General features: G+C 39.4%; 1 protein-coding gene across 1 annotated transcript in view; it reads left to right on the top strand.

Annotated features, from left to right (window-relative positions):
* AP4E1 (adaptor-related protein complex 4, epsilon 1 subunit) overlaps nt 1-16,891 on the top strand; it is a 95,908-nt gene that overhangs the window by 58,746 nt on the left and 20,271 nt on the right. The window contains exon 15 of the mRNA XM_011995751.1: nt 3,314-3,428. Within this exon, the coding sequence (XP_011851141.1) occupies nt 3,314-3,428 (115 nt within the window). The remainder of the gene's footprint in view (nt 1-3,313; nt 3,429-16,891) is intronic.

The raw sequence follows: 16,891 nt of genomic DNA, 5'->3' as shown, positions 1-16,891 counted from the left end.
ATAGCAACACACACACACACACACACACACACACACACACACAGACACACACACACCCCCCGGACTCTCCCTTTGGCTCCTGCTTTCACCATGTGATGTGCTTGCTTTTGCTTTACCCTCCTCCATAAGTAAAAGCTTCCTGAGGCCTTACAGGAAGCTGAACAGATGCCAGTATCATGCTTCTTGCACAGCCTGCAGATCCGTGAGCCAATGAAACCTTTTCTTTTCTTTTTTTTTTTTTTTTAATAAATTACCCAGTCTCAAGTGTTTCTTTATAGCAGTGCAAGAACGGACTAATAGAATGGCTTAGGCTGTGGTTGTTAGTGGAGGCTGTAGAAAGGCTTTGTTGAGGATAGAACATTAGGTGAATTGATCCTTGTGTACCACTGATAGCAGTGGTTGGCTGGGCATACTGGTTGTTAGATCCCTGGGCAGTGTGTATGAGTCCTGGCAGTGGCAGGATTGGGTGTGCCAGTCCTTGGGCCTCCAGAGGTGGCATGCACACATGCCGGTGGTGGCAACAGTGGGGTGCACACAAATTGATTTTTAGTAGCGATTCATGAATTGGGCAATATCTCATTAGCATTATTCCACACTTCCTCCTTGATTTGTATTAGCGTACTGGTTTATTATAAACTATATTGCAGAGGATACAGAGGAAGGAGATGCATAGGGCAAGCTATGGAGGAAGGTTCTCAGAGCTTTTGTACTCCTCGTGGCCATGCCACTTTTCAGGAACCTCCACATGTTTGGCTATCTTCTTTTAATCGCCTTTGAAATTCTGTGTCATTTTATTCCTCCTCTATTTGAGAATCCAAAAAAAGTGGTTTTCCCTTTTATTTTGTCTATCTATGTGTTAAAATCTTTACCATTTTGGAGCCTGATCACCCACCTTTTAGTTTCCCACCTACTTTTTGCCACCACCCCTTTTAACCTAAAGTTCTCACTTAATACTCACTCTCTTTATTTCATATCATGATCTCCCTCAGGTGTAAATTAGAAAACTTTCTTTTTTTTTTTTTTTGAGATGGGGTCTTGCTCTGCCACCCAGGCTGGAGTACAGTGGCGTGATCTCGGCTGACTGCAACCTCTGCCTCCCGGGTTCAAGTGATTCTTCTGCCTCAGCCTCCCGAGTAGCTGGGACTGCAGGTGCGCGCCACCATGCCTGGCTAATTTTTTCTGTAATTTTAGTAGAGACAGGGTGGCACCATATTGGCCAGGCTGGTCTCGAACTCCTGACCTAGTGATCCACCCACCTTGGCCTCCCAAAGTGCTGGAATTACAGATGTGAGCCACTGTGCCTGGTCTAGAAAACTTTCAAAGGTAATTAGAATTATTCAAATTAGTTGAGAAAGAGAAAAAAGGGTAATATTTCCACTAATTTTGACTCAGATTTTCATGGCTTGTATTCATTTTGAACATTTCTTCATTAGTTCTTTCAGTAGTTCCTCAAGGGCAGAGGCCTTGCTTTAGTATTTGGTGGGCATTCCAGAGATGTTTATTGAAATGATGAATGAATATGCTACACATAGTATTATACTAGGGAGTAACTACACTTCCCTTTTCCTCCAATAAAAGATAATGATGTTGACATAGCCTCATCTCAAGAATCTTTTTTTTTTTTGAGATGAAGTTTCACTCTTGTCACCCAGGTTGGAATGCAATGGCATGATCTCGGCTCACTGCAACTTCCTCCTCCCAGGTTCAAGTGATTCTCCTGTCTCAGCCTCCCAAGCAGCTGGGATTATAGGCATCCACCACCACGCCTGGCTCATTTTTGTATTTTAGTAGAGACAGGGTTTCACCATGTTGGTCAGGCTGGTCTCGAACTCTTGACCTCAGGTGATCCGCCCACCTCAGCCACCCAGAGTGCTGGGATTACAGGCGTGAGCCACCACGCGCAGCCTAAGAATCTTATTCAAGCAAAACCTTTCCAGATTCAGAGAGTGAGGTGCCATTTTTATGTTTGATAATTATTTGCTATTCTAAATTATCTGAGCTATTTGTATATACTTGGCTAAATCAGGAGAGGCAAACTTTGCTTTCTGAGGTCATCACTGCTCTCTCCACTTGTTTATCGTTTTTGTTCATCTCCTTCTTTTCTCCTTTCCCTGTCATTCTTTCTTCATCTCTTATTATTCATTAAAAATTATTCTCCTAACACTTTTTCTGGTGAAATTAAGTCATTTTCCATAGGTTTGTGAAAAATAATTTTCAGTTATATTAGGATATTTAAATCAAAGGCACTGTGGGAGGCTGAATAATGGCCCTTGCAAAGATGTCCATGTCTTAATCTCTGGAATTTGTGCTTGTCCTTAAACATTAAAGAGAACTTGGTAGATGTGATGAAATTAAATATTTTGTGATGGGGCAGTTATACTAGATTATGTAGCTAGGCATGATATAATCACAAGGATCCTTATAAAAGTGAAACAAGAGGTTACAGAGGAGAAGGCAAAGAAAAAACAAAAGCAGAGATTGGAATGATGTGGCCACAAGTCAAGGAATGCTGGCAGTCTCTAAAAGCTGGAAGAAACAAGAAACGGATTCCCCTGGTACATCCAGAAGGAAGCAGCCCTGCCAAAGCCTTGATTTTAGCCCCTGCAGCAGGAAACCACTACAGTTACCATACCTCATAGTATATATGTCTGTTTCTTCTGGTGGGTTACAGTTCTGCTCAGAGTAGGAACTGTGTCTTCCTTTGTCTCAATTATAGAACCTAATAGGATGCTGTAACATATTTGATGCTCAAAAATATATTCTTCACTGCAGTGAAATTAATAGTAAGTGCAAATGATTTATATTGTTAGATTCCTAGGCAGGTGATCTGATTATAGATGTTTCGGAAAGCTAGAGAGTTGGGTAGCATTTTCATTCATTCATTTTTTGAGATGGGGTCTTGTTCTGTCGCCCAGGCTGGAGTGCAGTGGCACAGTCTCGTCTCACTGCAACCTCTGCCTTCCAGGTTCAAGCAGTTCTGCTGCAGCCTACCGGGTGGTGGCTGTGCTGGGACTACAGGTGTGTGACCATACCCAGCTAATTTTTTTGTATTTTTAGTAGAGATGGGGTTTTGCCATGTTGGCAAGGCTGGTCTCAAACTCCTGGCCTCAAGTGATCTGCCCATTTTGGCCTCCCAAAGTGCTGGGATTATAGTCATGAGCCACCGTGCCTGGGTGAGGTAGCATTTTCAGAATTGAAGTTTTCATTTCTCATTTAGAATTTTTAAAAATATATATGGGCTAAAATTATTTATGTGACTGTATAATCTACTTAGGATAAATTAATTCCTAATTTTTGCTTAATTTTAATATAGGTAGATGCTTCTTTATCTTTTCTGGATGGTTTTGTGGCTGAAGGACTCAGTCAGGGTGCAGCGCCTTACAAACCTCACCATCAACGCCAGGAGGAAAAGCTTTCTCAGGAAAAAGGTAATTTTTCATGGATTTGTGTTAAGCTAGAGTGCAGGGATGTAATTTTTGATGTTATAGTCATGTAAGTAAATAAATAAAGATAATTACTTTCTATTATTCCTCTTTTAATGATTCACTTGTGATTTGTTTGCCCTGACTAGGTTTTCAGATACCCAGAGGAAAAAAAAGTTAGCCAAGAGATATTCCTGAAGATATAGGCTGTCTATCCACAAATACCTAAGATATGGTAGTCATACTGGAATTTATTTATTTATTTTTTTGAGACAAGAGTCTTGCTCCGTCACCCAGGCTGCAGTGCAGCGGCACGATCTGGGCTCACTGCAACCTCTGCCTCCCAGGCTCAAGCGATTCTTGTGCCTTAGCCTCCCAAGTGGCTGGAATTACAGGTGGGTGCCACCACACCCAGCTAATTTTTGTATTTTTAGTAGAGGTGGAGTTTCACCCTGTTGGTCAGGCTGGTTTCAAACTTCTGGCCTCAAGTGATTGTTGACCTCCCAAAGTGCTGGGATGACAGCTGTGAGCCACTGCAACTGGCCATTATACTGAAATTTTGAAGAACTTTTTTTGTTTTGAATAATATATTTATTAACATAAAGATCTTTATGGGAAACTTTTTTTTTTTTTAATTTAAACTTTTTAGTTCAAGGGTACAAGTGCATGTTTGTTACATAGGTAAACTTGTATCATGGGGGTTTATTGCTCAGCTTATTTCATCACCCAAGTATTAAGCCTAGTACCCATTAGTTTTCCTGATCCTCACCCTGCTCTCACCCTCCACCCTCTGAAAGGTCCCAGCATATGTTGTTTCCCTCTATGTGTCCATGTGTTTTCATCATGTAGCTCCCACTTTTACGTGAGAGCATGCAATATTTGGTTTTCTGTTCCTGCATTAATTTGCTAAGGATGGCCTCCAGCTCCATCCATGTCCCTGCAAAAGACATGATCTCATTCTTTTTTATGGCTATATGAAAGAACTTGAATGTAGGAGTATCATGTTGTTCACTGTGCTGGTAGGCTGACACGTATTAGTCTGAGCATATCTGTGGAAAGTTTTCAGAAAACAACCCTGGTTACTATGGACTAGTGAGTTTCATTTTTATTTTGAGCGGTCTTATATTTATTTATTTATTTTTAAATTTTATTTTCTTAATTGACAAATATACATATTCATGGGGAATATAGTAATGTTTCAATCCATGTATAGTGTTCAGATAATAGTAATTAGCATATCCATCATCTCAAACATGTATCATTTCTTTGTGTTGGGAACATTCAATATATTTCTTCTAGTTTTTGAGACTATGTAATACTTTATTGTTAAACTATAGTAATTCTGTAGTGGTGTAGAACACTAGAACTTATTTCTTCTATCTAGCTATAATTTTTTATCCTTTACCTTATTCTTCCCTTTCCCCCTACCCTTCCTAGCCCCTAGTATACTGTATTCTAATTTTTACTTCTATGAGATCAACTTTCTTTAGTTTCCACATATGAGAGAGAACATGTGGTGTTTAACTTTCTGTTCCTGACTTATTTCACTTAATATAATGTCCTTTGGTTTCATCCATGTTGCCATGAATGACAGGATTTCATTTGTTTTTATGACTGAATAGTATTTCACTTTGTATATATACTACATCATTTTCTTTATCCATTCATCTGTTGTTGGACACCTAGGCTGATTCCATATTAGGTTGATTCCATATCTTGGCTACTTTGAATAGCGCTCTGCAATAAACGTTGAAGTGCTAGATAATTCGTTCAATGCTGAGAGTGCAGTGTTTTGAAGCCCCCAACTATTACTGAATCAGGGTCTTTCTCTTCTTTAGGTCTAATATTTGCTTTATATATTTGGATGCTCTGGTGTCAGGTACATATATATTTTAATTGTTACATTCTTTTTATGAATTGATCCCTTTATTGTACAGTGTCTGTCTTTGTCTCCCTTTACAGCTTTTAACTTAAAATCTGTTTTGTTTGTTACTAGTATAGTGACTTCTGCTCACTTTTGGTTTTTGTTTGTTGGAATATCTTTTTCCAACCACCCACTTTCAGTCTGTGTGTCTTTAGAAGTGAGGTGAGTTTCTTGTAGGCAGTGTATTGTTGAGTCTTGTTTTTTTAAAACCCAGGCAGTGATTCTATGTCTTTTAAGTGGGGGAATTTGATCCATTTACTTTCAAGGTTATTATTCATGGGTGAGGATTTGCTGCTATCATATTATTGATTGTTTTCTGGGTATTTTACATGTGCTTTGTTCCTTACTTGCTCTCTTATTATTTTTGCAGTTGGGTGGTTTTCTTCAGTGACAAAGTTTGATTCCTTTCTTTTTCTTATTTGTGTATCAGTTCTACCAGTGAGTTTCATAGTTTTGAATGTTTTCATAATGGTAGTTATTGTCTTTTCACTTCCAGACTCCCTTGAGCTTTTCATGTAAGGGGTGGTCTACTGCTAATGAATTTCTTGGTTTTGGTTGTCTGCGAAAGATCTTATTTCCCCTTTATTTCTGAAAGATAGCTTTGCTGGGTACGATATTCATGCTGTTTTTTCTTTTTCTTTTTTCTTTTAGTACTTTGAATGTATCATCCCATTTTCTCCTGGCCTCTAAGGTTTCTGCTGAGAAATCCAGCTGTTAGTCTAATGGGGATTCCCTTATATGTGACTTGAAGCTTTTCTCTTGCTGCTTTCAGAATTCTTTGTCTTTGACTTTTGACAATTTGACTAAAATGTGCCTCAAAAAGGACCTGCTTGGGGTTGAATCTATTTGGGATTCTTTGAGCTTCCTAGACTAGGATATTCTCTCTTCCAAGACTTGGAAAGTTTCCTGCTATTATTTCATTAATTATTTTCTTCACATTTTCCCTTCTCTTCTCCTTCTGAAATGCCCATAATACAACATTTATTTGCTTAATGGTGTCCCATAAATCCTGTAGGCTTTCTTAATTTTTTTTTAAATTCTTTCTTCTTTTCTTTTTGTCTTCCTGTGTTATTTCAAAAGACCTGTCTTCAACTTCAGAAATTATTTTTTCTGCTTTCTAATGTGTTGTTGAAACTCTTGCATATGTATTTTATTTCATTTATTGAATTCTTCAGCTCTAGGATTTGTTTGGTTCTTTTTTGTGATATCTGTCTCTTTGTTGAATTTCTTGTTCAAATAATGTATAATTTTCCTGATTTCATTGAATTATCTGTCCATATTCTTTTGTATCTCACTGAGTTTCCTTAATATTGTTATTTTAAATCCCTTTTCTGGAATTTCATATATTTCCTTATGATTGAGGGTCTGTTACTAGAAATTTATTATTTTCCTTTGGTGGTGACATGTTTCTTTTTTCATGGTTGATTTGTTCCTATGTTGATTTGTATGCATCTGGTGGAAAAGTTGACTCAAGTTTATGTAGTAGAGTTTGAAGGGAAAGACTTATTTGTATAAATGGGTTTTGGAGTATAAGTTCAGTAGGGTACTAAGGCCTTGGTGGTGGACATGTAGTGTCGTCTTCATGTAGTTTCTTTCTTTCTTTCTTTCTTTTTTTTTTTTCTTTTGAGACAGAATCTCGCTCTGTCACCTAGGCTGGAGTACAGTGGCACGATCTTGGCTCACTGCAACCTCTGCCTCCCAGGTTCAAGCAATTCTCCCATCTCAGCTTCCCGAGTAGCTGGGACTACAGGCACATGCCACCACGCCTGGCTAATTTTTGTATTTTTAGTAGAGACAGGGTTTCACCATGTTGGTCAGGCTGGTCTCAAGCTCCTGACCTCAGGTGATCCACCTGCCTCAGCCTCCGAAAGTGCTGGGATTACAGGTGTGAGCCACTGTGCCTGGCCATGTAGTTTCTTTAGCTGTAATCTGCTCTAGCGGTATTCGTGAGTTTCTCAGTGGCCCAGGCTGAGTTTGTGGTGATGGTGGTGTGGCTTTGCCAAGGGCAGGCTTCCCAGGCTGTTTTCAAGTCATGGATATGTGCATGTACACAGTGAGTCAACCAACTTGGGTTCTGGCTTACTGAGGTTGGGGCCATGGAGCTGTTACCCTGACTGGGAAGCATGGGCATGTAGTTGCCTAGCCAGCCTGGGGACACGTCTGCCAAGAGTAGCCTAAGGGGCTCTTTCTTAGGCTTGTGATGTGGGTGCAAGGCTGTTTGGCCGGCCTTGGAGATGGGGGGCATGTCTTCTGTGGGTAGTCCTATGGGGATGTTTCTCTCACACAGGACATAGCTGCATGGCTGTGAGTAGTCTAATATTTCTTAAATGTATTAGAATTCTTCATTCAACAAAATATCTGATGATTTAAGTTAGAAACAGTTAATAAAGGAAAGAGTAACTTTGTACTTAAGAAATGCAGCCTGTTAGGAAAATACATCTGTCATGATTTTGGTAAAGGGGAAATCATTGAGTTATTTGGATGGTAGAAGGGAAGTATGCACATGAATAAAGGGAGGTCAGTGAATAAATATATTATCTGTTTATGAGTTCAGAATGTCAATACTGAAAAATTCAGTGCTGAAAGGTTTTTCTTTTTTTTTTCCTATTTGTCCTTTAATGATTTTGTTGAGTACTTACTCTCCAGGCTGTGTGCTAGGCATATTGAGTTAAGACAACAACTAAACTGTTGATCCTAGAAAGAGACCAAAAAGTTATGAACATTATTAATAGGCTTGTGTTCTCTTTCTCCAGAAGCATTTGCTCTTTTTTGCCTTTTATCTTTTTAAATTTTTTTGTTATTTTATTTTTTTGTGGTTAAGAACCTTAACTGGAGGTCTCCCCTCTTAGCGAATTTTTAAGTGTATAATATGTTATGATTGACTATAGATACAATGTTGTATAGCAGATCTCTAGCACTTATTCATCTTGTTTAACTAAAACTTCATGCCCATTGATTGGTAAGTCCCCATTTCTCTCTCCCCTTAGCCTCTGGCAACCACCATTCCATTCCTCAATTCTATGAATTTGACTTTTAGGTACCTTATAAAAGTAGACCCATGCAATATTTTTCTGTGCCTTACTTATTTCACTTAGCATAATATTCTTAGGTTTCATCCCTGTTGTTGTATGTTGCAGAATTCTGTTGTATATGTGTATGACATCTTCTTTATCCATTCACCTACTGATGAACATTTAAGTTGTTTTCACATCTTGGCTATTGTGAATAGTGCTGCAGTGAACATGGGAGTGCTTTATCTGGGATAAATACCCATCCAGAAGTGAGATTGTTGGAGCATATAGTAGTTGTATTTTTATTTATTTATTTATTTAGAGACAGAATCTTGCTCTATCACCTAGGCTGGAGTGCAGTGGTGCAGTCTCAGCTCACTGCAACCTCTGCCTCCTGGGTTCAAGCGATTCTCCTGCCTCAGCATCCTGGGTAGCTGGGACTACAAGCATGAGCCACCACACCCGGCTAATTTTTGTATTTTTCGTAAAGACGGGGTTTCGCCATGTTGGGCAGACTGGTCTCAGACTTCTGACTTCAAGTGATCCACCTGTCTTGGCCTCCCAAAGCGCTAGGGTTACAGGTATGAGCCACTGTGCCCGGCCAATTTTTTATTTTATTTTATTTTATTTTATTTTACTATTTTTTTTGAGACAGTGTCTCATTCTGTCACCTATGCTGGAGTGCAGTAGAATGATCGTAGTTCACTGTAGCCGTGAACTCCTGGGCTCAAGTGATCCTACTACCTCAGCTTCCTGGGTATCTAGGATTCCAGGTGCATGCCATCATGCCTGGTTAATTTTTATTTTTTTGTAGAGACATAGTCTCCCTAATGTTGCCCAGGCTGGTCTCAAACTCCTGAGCTCAAGTGATCCTCCTACCTTGACGTTGCAAAGCACTGGGATTATAGGCATGAGCCACTGTGTACTGCCTGTATTTTTATTTTTTTGAGGAACCTCCATACTGCTTTCCACAGTGGCTGCACCATTTTGCATTCCCATCAACAACGGGTAAGAGTTCTAACTTCCTCACATCCTTACTGACACATGGTATATTTTCTTTTCTTTGATAATCACCATCCTGACAGGTACAAGGTGATGCCTTATTATGGTTTCAGTTTTGTATTTTCTTGCTAATAGTAACATTGAGCATTTTTTCATATACCTGTTGGCCATGTGTATGTCTTCTTTAGAGAAATATTTATTTAAGTTATTGGCCTATTTGTGATCAGGTTATTAGTTTAAAAAAAAAAAAAAAAACTATTGAGTCATAGGATTAACATATTTTGGAGGTTAACCCTTACCAGAAATGTGGTTTACAAATACTTTCTTCTATTCCATAGGTTGCCTTTTCACTCTGTTGAGTGTTTTCTTTGCTATGCAGAAGTTTTTTTATTTGATGTATTGCCACTTGTTTATTTTTGTTATTGTTACCTGTACTTTTGGTGTCACATCCATGAAATTATTGTAAAGACCAGTGTCATAAAGCAGCTTTTCCAGCTGGGCGCGGTGGCTCACGCCTGTAATCCCAGCACTTTGGGAGGCTGAGGTGGGCGGATCACCTGAGGTCGGGAGTTCGAGACCAGCCAGACCAACATGGAGAAACCCCATCTCTACTGAAAATACAAAATTAGCCGGGCGTGGTGGTGCATACCTGTAATCCCAGCTACCTGAGAGGCTGAGTCAGGAGAATTGCTTGAACCCAGGAGGTGGAGGTTGCGGTGAACTGAGATTGTACCATTGCACTCCAGCCTGGGCAACAAGAGCAAAACTTCGTCTCAAAAAAAGAAGAAAAAAGTAACTTTTCTCTTATGTTTCTTTCTTATGAGTTTTACAGTTTTGGGTCTTAGAGTTAGGTCCTTAATTCATTTTGAGTTGATTTTTATGTATGGTGTAAGATAAAGGTTCCATTTTATTGTTTTGCACGTGAATATTTGGTTTTCCCAATGTTGTTTGTTGAGAAGACTGTCCTTTCTCTGTTGTGTATTCTGGGTGTCCTTGTTCAAAATTAGTTGGCCATACACGCTTGGTGTTATTTCTGGGCTCTCTGTTCTGTGTCTATGTCTGTCTTTATGCCAGTACTATGCTGTTTTGATTATTATAGGTTTGTAAATATATTTTGAAATTGGTAAGTGTGATGCCTTCAGCTTTGCTCTTTTTTCTCAAGATTAATTTGGGTATTCATGGTCTTTTGTGGTTCTTCATTGGTGAATTCTACCAAACACTTAATGAATTAACACTGGGGCTGGGCACAGTGGCTCATGCCTGTAGTCCCAGCAATTTGGGGGGCCATGGTGGGAGGATCGCTTGAAGTCAGGAGTTTGAGACCAGTCTGGACAACATAACTTGACCCCATCTTTACAAAAGAGACACACACAGAGAGAGTTCTTTTCAACCTCTTCCAGAAATTTAAAGAGGAGAGAATATTTCTAAACTTATTTTATGAGACCAGCCTTACCCTGATACCAAAGCCAGACAGAGCCACCACAAAAAAAAAAAAAAAAAAAAAGAAAACTGCAGGCCAATATCCCTGATGAATATAGGCAAAATACTAGGAAACTGAACTCAAGAAAAGGATAGTACACCATGATCAAGTGGGATTTATCCCAGGGGTCCAAGGATGGTTCAACATCTGAAAATAAATTAATGTGATATCATGTTAACAGAATAAAGGATAAAAACCACACAGTTCTCAGTAAAAGCAGAAAAAGTGTTTGACAAATTGAACACCCTTTCATGATTAAAAAGAAACTCGATAAACTAAGAATAGAAGGCAGTATTTCAATATAATAAAGGCCATATATGATAAACCCACAGCTAACATCATAGCATGGTACAATGAAAAACCAGAAGCTTTTCCTGAGATCAGGAGCAAAGCAAGGATGCCCACTCGTCTCTTTTGTAGTCAGCACAGTACTGGAAATGTTAGCCAGAGCAATTAAGAAAAAGAAGAGAGGTATTCAGATTGGAAAGGAAAATTGTTCCTCTTTGCAGATAATATGGTTTTATTTATAGAAAACCCTAAATTAGACTCCATTAAAAAACTGTTAGAAGTAATAAGTGAATTCTGCAAAGTTGCAGGATGCAAAGTCAACATGCAAAAATTATTTGCATTTTTGTGCACTAACAACAAACCATTTGACAAGGATATTAGGAAGACAGCCCAATTTATGACAGCACCAAAAGGAGCAAAATACCTAATACTAAACTTAAGCAAGTGAGAAAGTTGTGTTTAATGAAAACCACTGAACATTAATGAAAGAAATCAAACAAAGCACAAATAAATGGAAACAGATCCTGTGTTCATGGATTGGAAAGCATGTATTCTGTGCAACCCCTTTCTTTTAAGGCTTTTTATATGTTATTTAGCACAGTGATAACTAATGTACTATAAAATTAAACTCTCTTTCAAAGTGTAATCAGTTTCCTCTCATTAACTTTATATATTAATAGAATATACTGGGGGCAAAAGTAAACTTTTGAATTATAATTGCCTAACCTGTGGCTATACTGCATATAAAAGCCTTGTGACATCCAGGGGCCTAGAGTGAAAAGCTCCTGGGTTTCCACAGTGGGAAGTATGATTCAGTTGTCATATTTCCTTATTTTCAGGTATCTGGGGGCCACCAGTTGCCATTACTGAAGTCAAGGGTTGGATAGGGAAGGGAAGATAGAGTAGGGAGACTCTTTCCTGGCACTGCCTATTTTCTTTCTTAAAATAAGCTAAATTGCCGACACAAATACAAGAGCCCTGGAATTCCCCAAGCTTATACAGTCCTTTGCCAAGTACATTTTTTCCCATAGAACCATCATTATAAACGGGATTAAGCTCTCAAACTAGATTCTCCCTCTCTCCTCCCAAATCTATGTGCTTCAAAAGTCCTTTAAAGCAAAATTGAAATTTCAGTAGACTGTTAAGAAAAGGAAACTGGTTTTGGACAAGATATAGCAAGTATTTAATAAATACTTGTAGAAGAAATTATAAAATTATATATCTTAGAATTGGGATTGGCTATAAGACAAAATAAAGAGTAGGGGGAAGTAGGTATTTTATACATAAAGAGTTAATTCTTGAATCTTTTAATTATCAGTCTGTTGTGGTACTAATCTTTTTTTTTTTTTTAGACAGAGTCTCTTTCTGTTGCCCAGGCTGGAGTGCAGTGTTGCAATCTTTTGGCTCGCTGCAAAAAAAAAAGAATTGCTCTCGGGTTCAAGTGATTCTTGTGCCTCAACTTGTGCCTCAACTAAGTAGCTGAGACAACTGGTGCATGCCACCACACCCAGCTATTTTTGTATTTTTAGTAGAGATGGCGTTTCATCTGTTGCCTAGGCTGATCTCAAATTCCTGACCTTAAGCGATCCGCCCTCTTCCACCTCCCAAAATTCTGGGATTACAGGTGCAAACCACCATGCCAGCCTGTTCTGATACTAATCTTATTTCAGATTTCTATAATCATTTGCAGAGAGTAGTAGTTAAATGTTACTTTAATAAATGATACTTTGATCTTTTAGTTAGAAAAATGAATAAACTTCAGGAAAATATCATGGGATACTAAGAATTAGCAAAAATAGGTGAGATGGTGGGGAACAAACTTTCTTACAAGTTCCCATCAAAAAAAGCATTTCAGAATCAGTGTGGATTATTCTATTAAAATGTTAATAAAATGTGTTATAACTCCAGCACTAGATAACTAGAAATAATAAGGGGAAACAGTATTTACTAATTGGCTTTTAGAAAGCCATGTCAAAGTAAGGTTGCTAGTCTCTCAAAAAATAAAATAACAATAATCAGATAATTAAAGTTAATTATTTAAAAAAGTTTAAAAATTATTAATAATAGCTGAGAATGGTTAGAGAAATATACCCAAGTTGTCGAGGTATAAAAGAATTGCAGTACAAAGTATGATAAATGAGTGTGCATATAATTGAGGCCTCTAAAGTATTAATAGTAAGGGATACAAATAGGTTAAATGTTGAATTATTCACTTATGCCCAGGATAGTTTATACTTTATTATGTCTTATCTAGAGTACTTTAGTGGCTCCCAACTCCAAGGACTCTCTGCCTCCAGCTCATGTTTTCTCTTCTGGTGAATTGCCCTCATTCTTCATCTGGCTAAATTCTACATATTCACTAAGTTGCAAGTCAGCCATCTTCTTCCTTCCCTTGGCTCTTTCTGCATACCATTTTTCTCCTTCTGTTCCACATATGTGCGTGAGCTCTTGCACATGTAGTTAACACTTCAGCATCTTTAGTCCTTTTAGGCATTATCACTGTATGGGTCTTGGGGAGTTTTCACTGAAGAATGAAAATAATGTGGTTTGAACTTTATTTTCAACCTTGAGCCTTTCCAGCCCTTCCTTAGATGACAATCTTAATGCTTTTGTCTCGGAATTAATATTTTTTTCTGCTTGCTCTCCAAATACTGTTCCTTTCCATGTCTTTTTTATTCTCTCTACTTTCAAACTTTGTACCTCTAATTTTGAGCTTCTTTCTGCTTTCTGCTTTTTGGTTTAAACTCTTTACCTTCAATGTGCATAGAAAACATTTCTTGAGGTATTCACTGTTACTGGAAGTGTTAATGCAGTGGCTAGATGACTCACTGTCACAGATGCTATTAAAAAGATACCACTGTTGGATGGTAAGTGCAAAGGTTTGAATGTGTTTGTCAAAACCCATATTTAGATTTAATTGCCATTGGGATGGTATTCAGAGGTTGGACTGTAAAGAGGTGATTAGGCCATGAGGAATCTGCCTTCATGAATTGATTAATGTCATTATCATGAGAGTGGGTTGTTATAAAAGCGAGTTTGGCCCTCTCTTGCTCTCATGCTCTCTTGCCTTTCTGTCTTCTTCCTGATGCAGCATGAAGGCTCTTGCCAAATGCTGATGCCATGCTGTTAGATAGCCCAGCCTCAAGAACAATGAGCCAAATAAATTTCTTTTTCTTTTCTTTTTTTGTTTTTTTTTAGACGGAGTCTCACTCTGTTACCCAAGCTGGAGTGCAGTGGCATGATCTCGACTCACTGCAACCTCTGCATCCCAGGTTCAAGCAATTCTCCTGCCTCAGCCTCCCGAGTAGCTGAGATTAGAGGTGTCCACCACCATGCCTGGCTAATTTTTGTATTTTTAGTAGAGGCAGGGTTTCACCATGTTGGCCAGGCTGGGCTTGAACTGCTGACCCCAAATAATCCACCCACCTTGGCCTCCCAAAGTGCTGGAATTACCGCCCGGCCATAAATTTCTGTTCATTATAAATTACCCATTCTGTGGAATTCTGTTATAGCAACATAAAATGGATTATGACAGAAAATTGGTCCTGAGAAGTGAGGCTGTTGACTATTAAAAATATCTGAAAATGTGGAAATGGCTTTGAAACTGGGTGATGAGTAGAGCAGAAGAATTTAAAGGAGCAGGCTAGGAAAATTTTAGATTGCCATAAACATAATACTAAGGGCACTTCTGATGTGGGCTGAGAAGAAGAGGAGAGCTGTAGGGAAAATCTGAAAGTTAGAGATTAAGTGTTCATGATCAGAATGTTGTTAGAAATATGGGCTTCACTGTCTCTTAATATCTAAGTTACTTAAGTGTACTTAAATTCTAGGTTCATTAAGTGTATGAGATCCCAGACAGGAAAGAGGAATATATCTTACTGGAAACTGGAGTAAAACCATCTTTCTTATAAAGTGGCAAAAGTCTTGGATGAATTATGTCTCTTCATGCCTGAGGGCTTTATGGAAGACAGAATTTAAGAGCGATGAACTAGGATATCTGGTGGAAGAAACTTCTATGCAAAATATTGAAGGAGCTGTGTCTACTTCTAACTGCATGCAGTAAGATATAAGAGAAAATAAATGACTTAAAGATGGAATTTATAACTAAACAGAAGCATAATAGAAAGATGGAAAATTTTCAGCCTGGCCATGTAAAGAATGAGAAAATGTGTTTGGGAGACCAGGTCAAGGATCTGGTCGGGTGATAGAAATGATCATCAAGACACTGGGAGAGTAACACTAAAGGCATTTCAGAGATCTCAGAGGTTGCCTTTCTCTTCACAGGCTCAAGCTCTGGGAGTGCAGAATGCTTTCGGGGGATGACCAGGGTGCCCTTCATGGGCTTGCTGCCCAGAGCTTCCTCAAGTCTCTGCTCCCGGCATTCTGGTACAGCATTCTGTGGTTGCTCCAACCATTCATGTCGGCCCAGGTGTGACTTCACCTGCTGTTCCAGAAGATTCAAGCCATAAACCTTGGTGGCATATGTGGTGCTAATTCTGTAGGTGCCCAATGTGCAAGAGCCGTGGGTTCATGGTGTCCTCCACCTAGATTTCAAAAGATGTTGTGGACTCCCTGGGGCTTAGGCAGAGACTTGTCATGGGTGTGAAGCCATCACAGAAAGTCCTTGCTAGGGCAATGCCGAGCAGAAAGGCAGGATCAGAGCCATCATAGAGAGTCCCACCAGGGCAGTGCCTAGTGGACCCTTAGGAGTGGGGTCACTCCTAAGACCCCAGAACTGATGCTACTAGTTTGCAGCATCAGCTTGGGAGAGTTGCAGGCGTGAGACTCCAGTCCCCTGAGAGCTGCTGGGTGGACTGAGCCCCGAAGTCATAGGACTTTATCATAGGTGTGGGGCTGCCTAAGGCCTTGAGTGTCCAACTCCTGCCCCAGTGTTCCCAAAAGGTGGGACGTGGAGTTGAGATGATAATTCTGGAGCAATAAGACTTAATGTTCATTCCTCTGTTGGGTTTTGGACTTATTTGAGACCACTTACCCCTTTCTTCTGGCCTATTCCTCCCTTTTGGAATGGCAATATCTACTTTATGCCTGCCCTACTATTGTATTTTGGAAGCATATAACTTGTTAATTTCGCAGCCCCACAGCTGGAGAGAAATTTGCTTTTAGTCTCACCCATATCTGATTTAGGTGTCTCTGGACTTTGGAGTTAATGCTGGAATGAGTTAAGGCTTTTGAGACTATTGTAATGGAATGAATATATTTTGTATCATAAGGACATGATATTGGTGGGGCAGGAGCAGAATGCTGTGGTTTGAATGTGTACTCTAAAGTTCATGTGTTGGAAACAATCCCCAGTGAAACAGTGTTGGGAGGTGAGACCCAATAAGAGGTGATAGGTCACGAGGGCTCTGCCCTTACGATTGAATTAATATCATTATCATGGGAGTGAGTCATTAAAAAAGTGAGTTCGGGCCAGATGCGGTGAGCACCTGTAATCCTAGCACTTTGGGAGCCTGAGGCGGGCGGATCTCCTGAGGTCGGGAGTTCGAGACCAGCCTGACCAACATGGAGAAACCCCGTCTCTACTAAAAATACAAAATTAGCTGGGCATGGTGGCGCATGCCTGTAATCCCAGCTACTCAGGAGACTGAGGCAGGAGAATCACTTGAACCCGGGAGGCGGAGGTTGTGGTGAGCCGAGATCATGCCATTGCATTCCAGCCTGGGCAACAAGAGCGAAACTCCATCTCAAAAAAAAAAAAGAAAAAGAAAGAAAAGAAAAAGACTAGGCTAGTTTGGCCCTCTCT

This window comes from Mandrillus leucophaeus, unplaced genomic scaffold (genome assembly GCF_000951045.1).
Source record: "Mandrillus leucophaeus isolate KB7577 unplaced genomic scaffold, Mleu.le_1.0 Scaffold497, whole genome shotgun sequence".
Taxonomy (NCBI): Eukaryota; Metazoa; Chordata; class Mammalia; order Primates; family Cercopithecidae; genus Mandrillus; species Mandrillus leucophaeus.
This window is presented reverse-complemented; position numbering and strand designations above follow the sequence as displayed.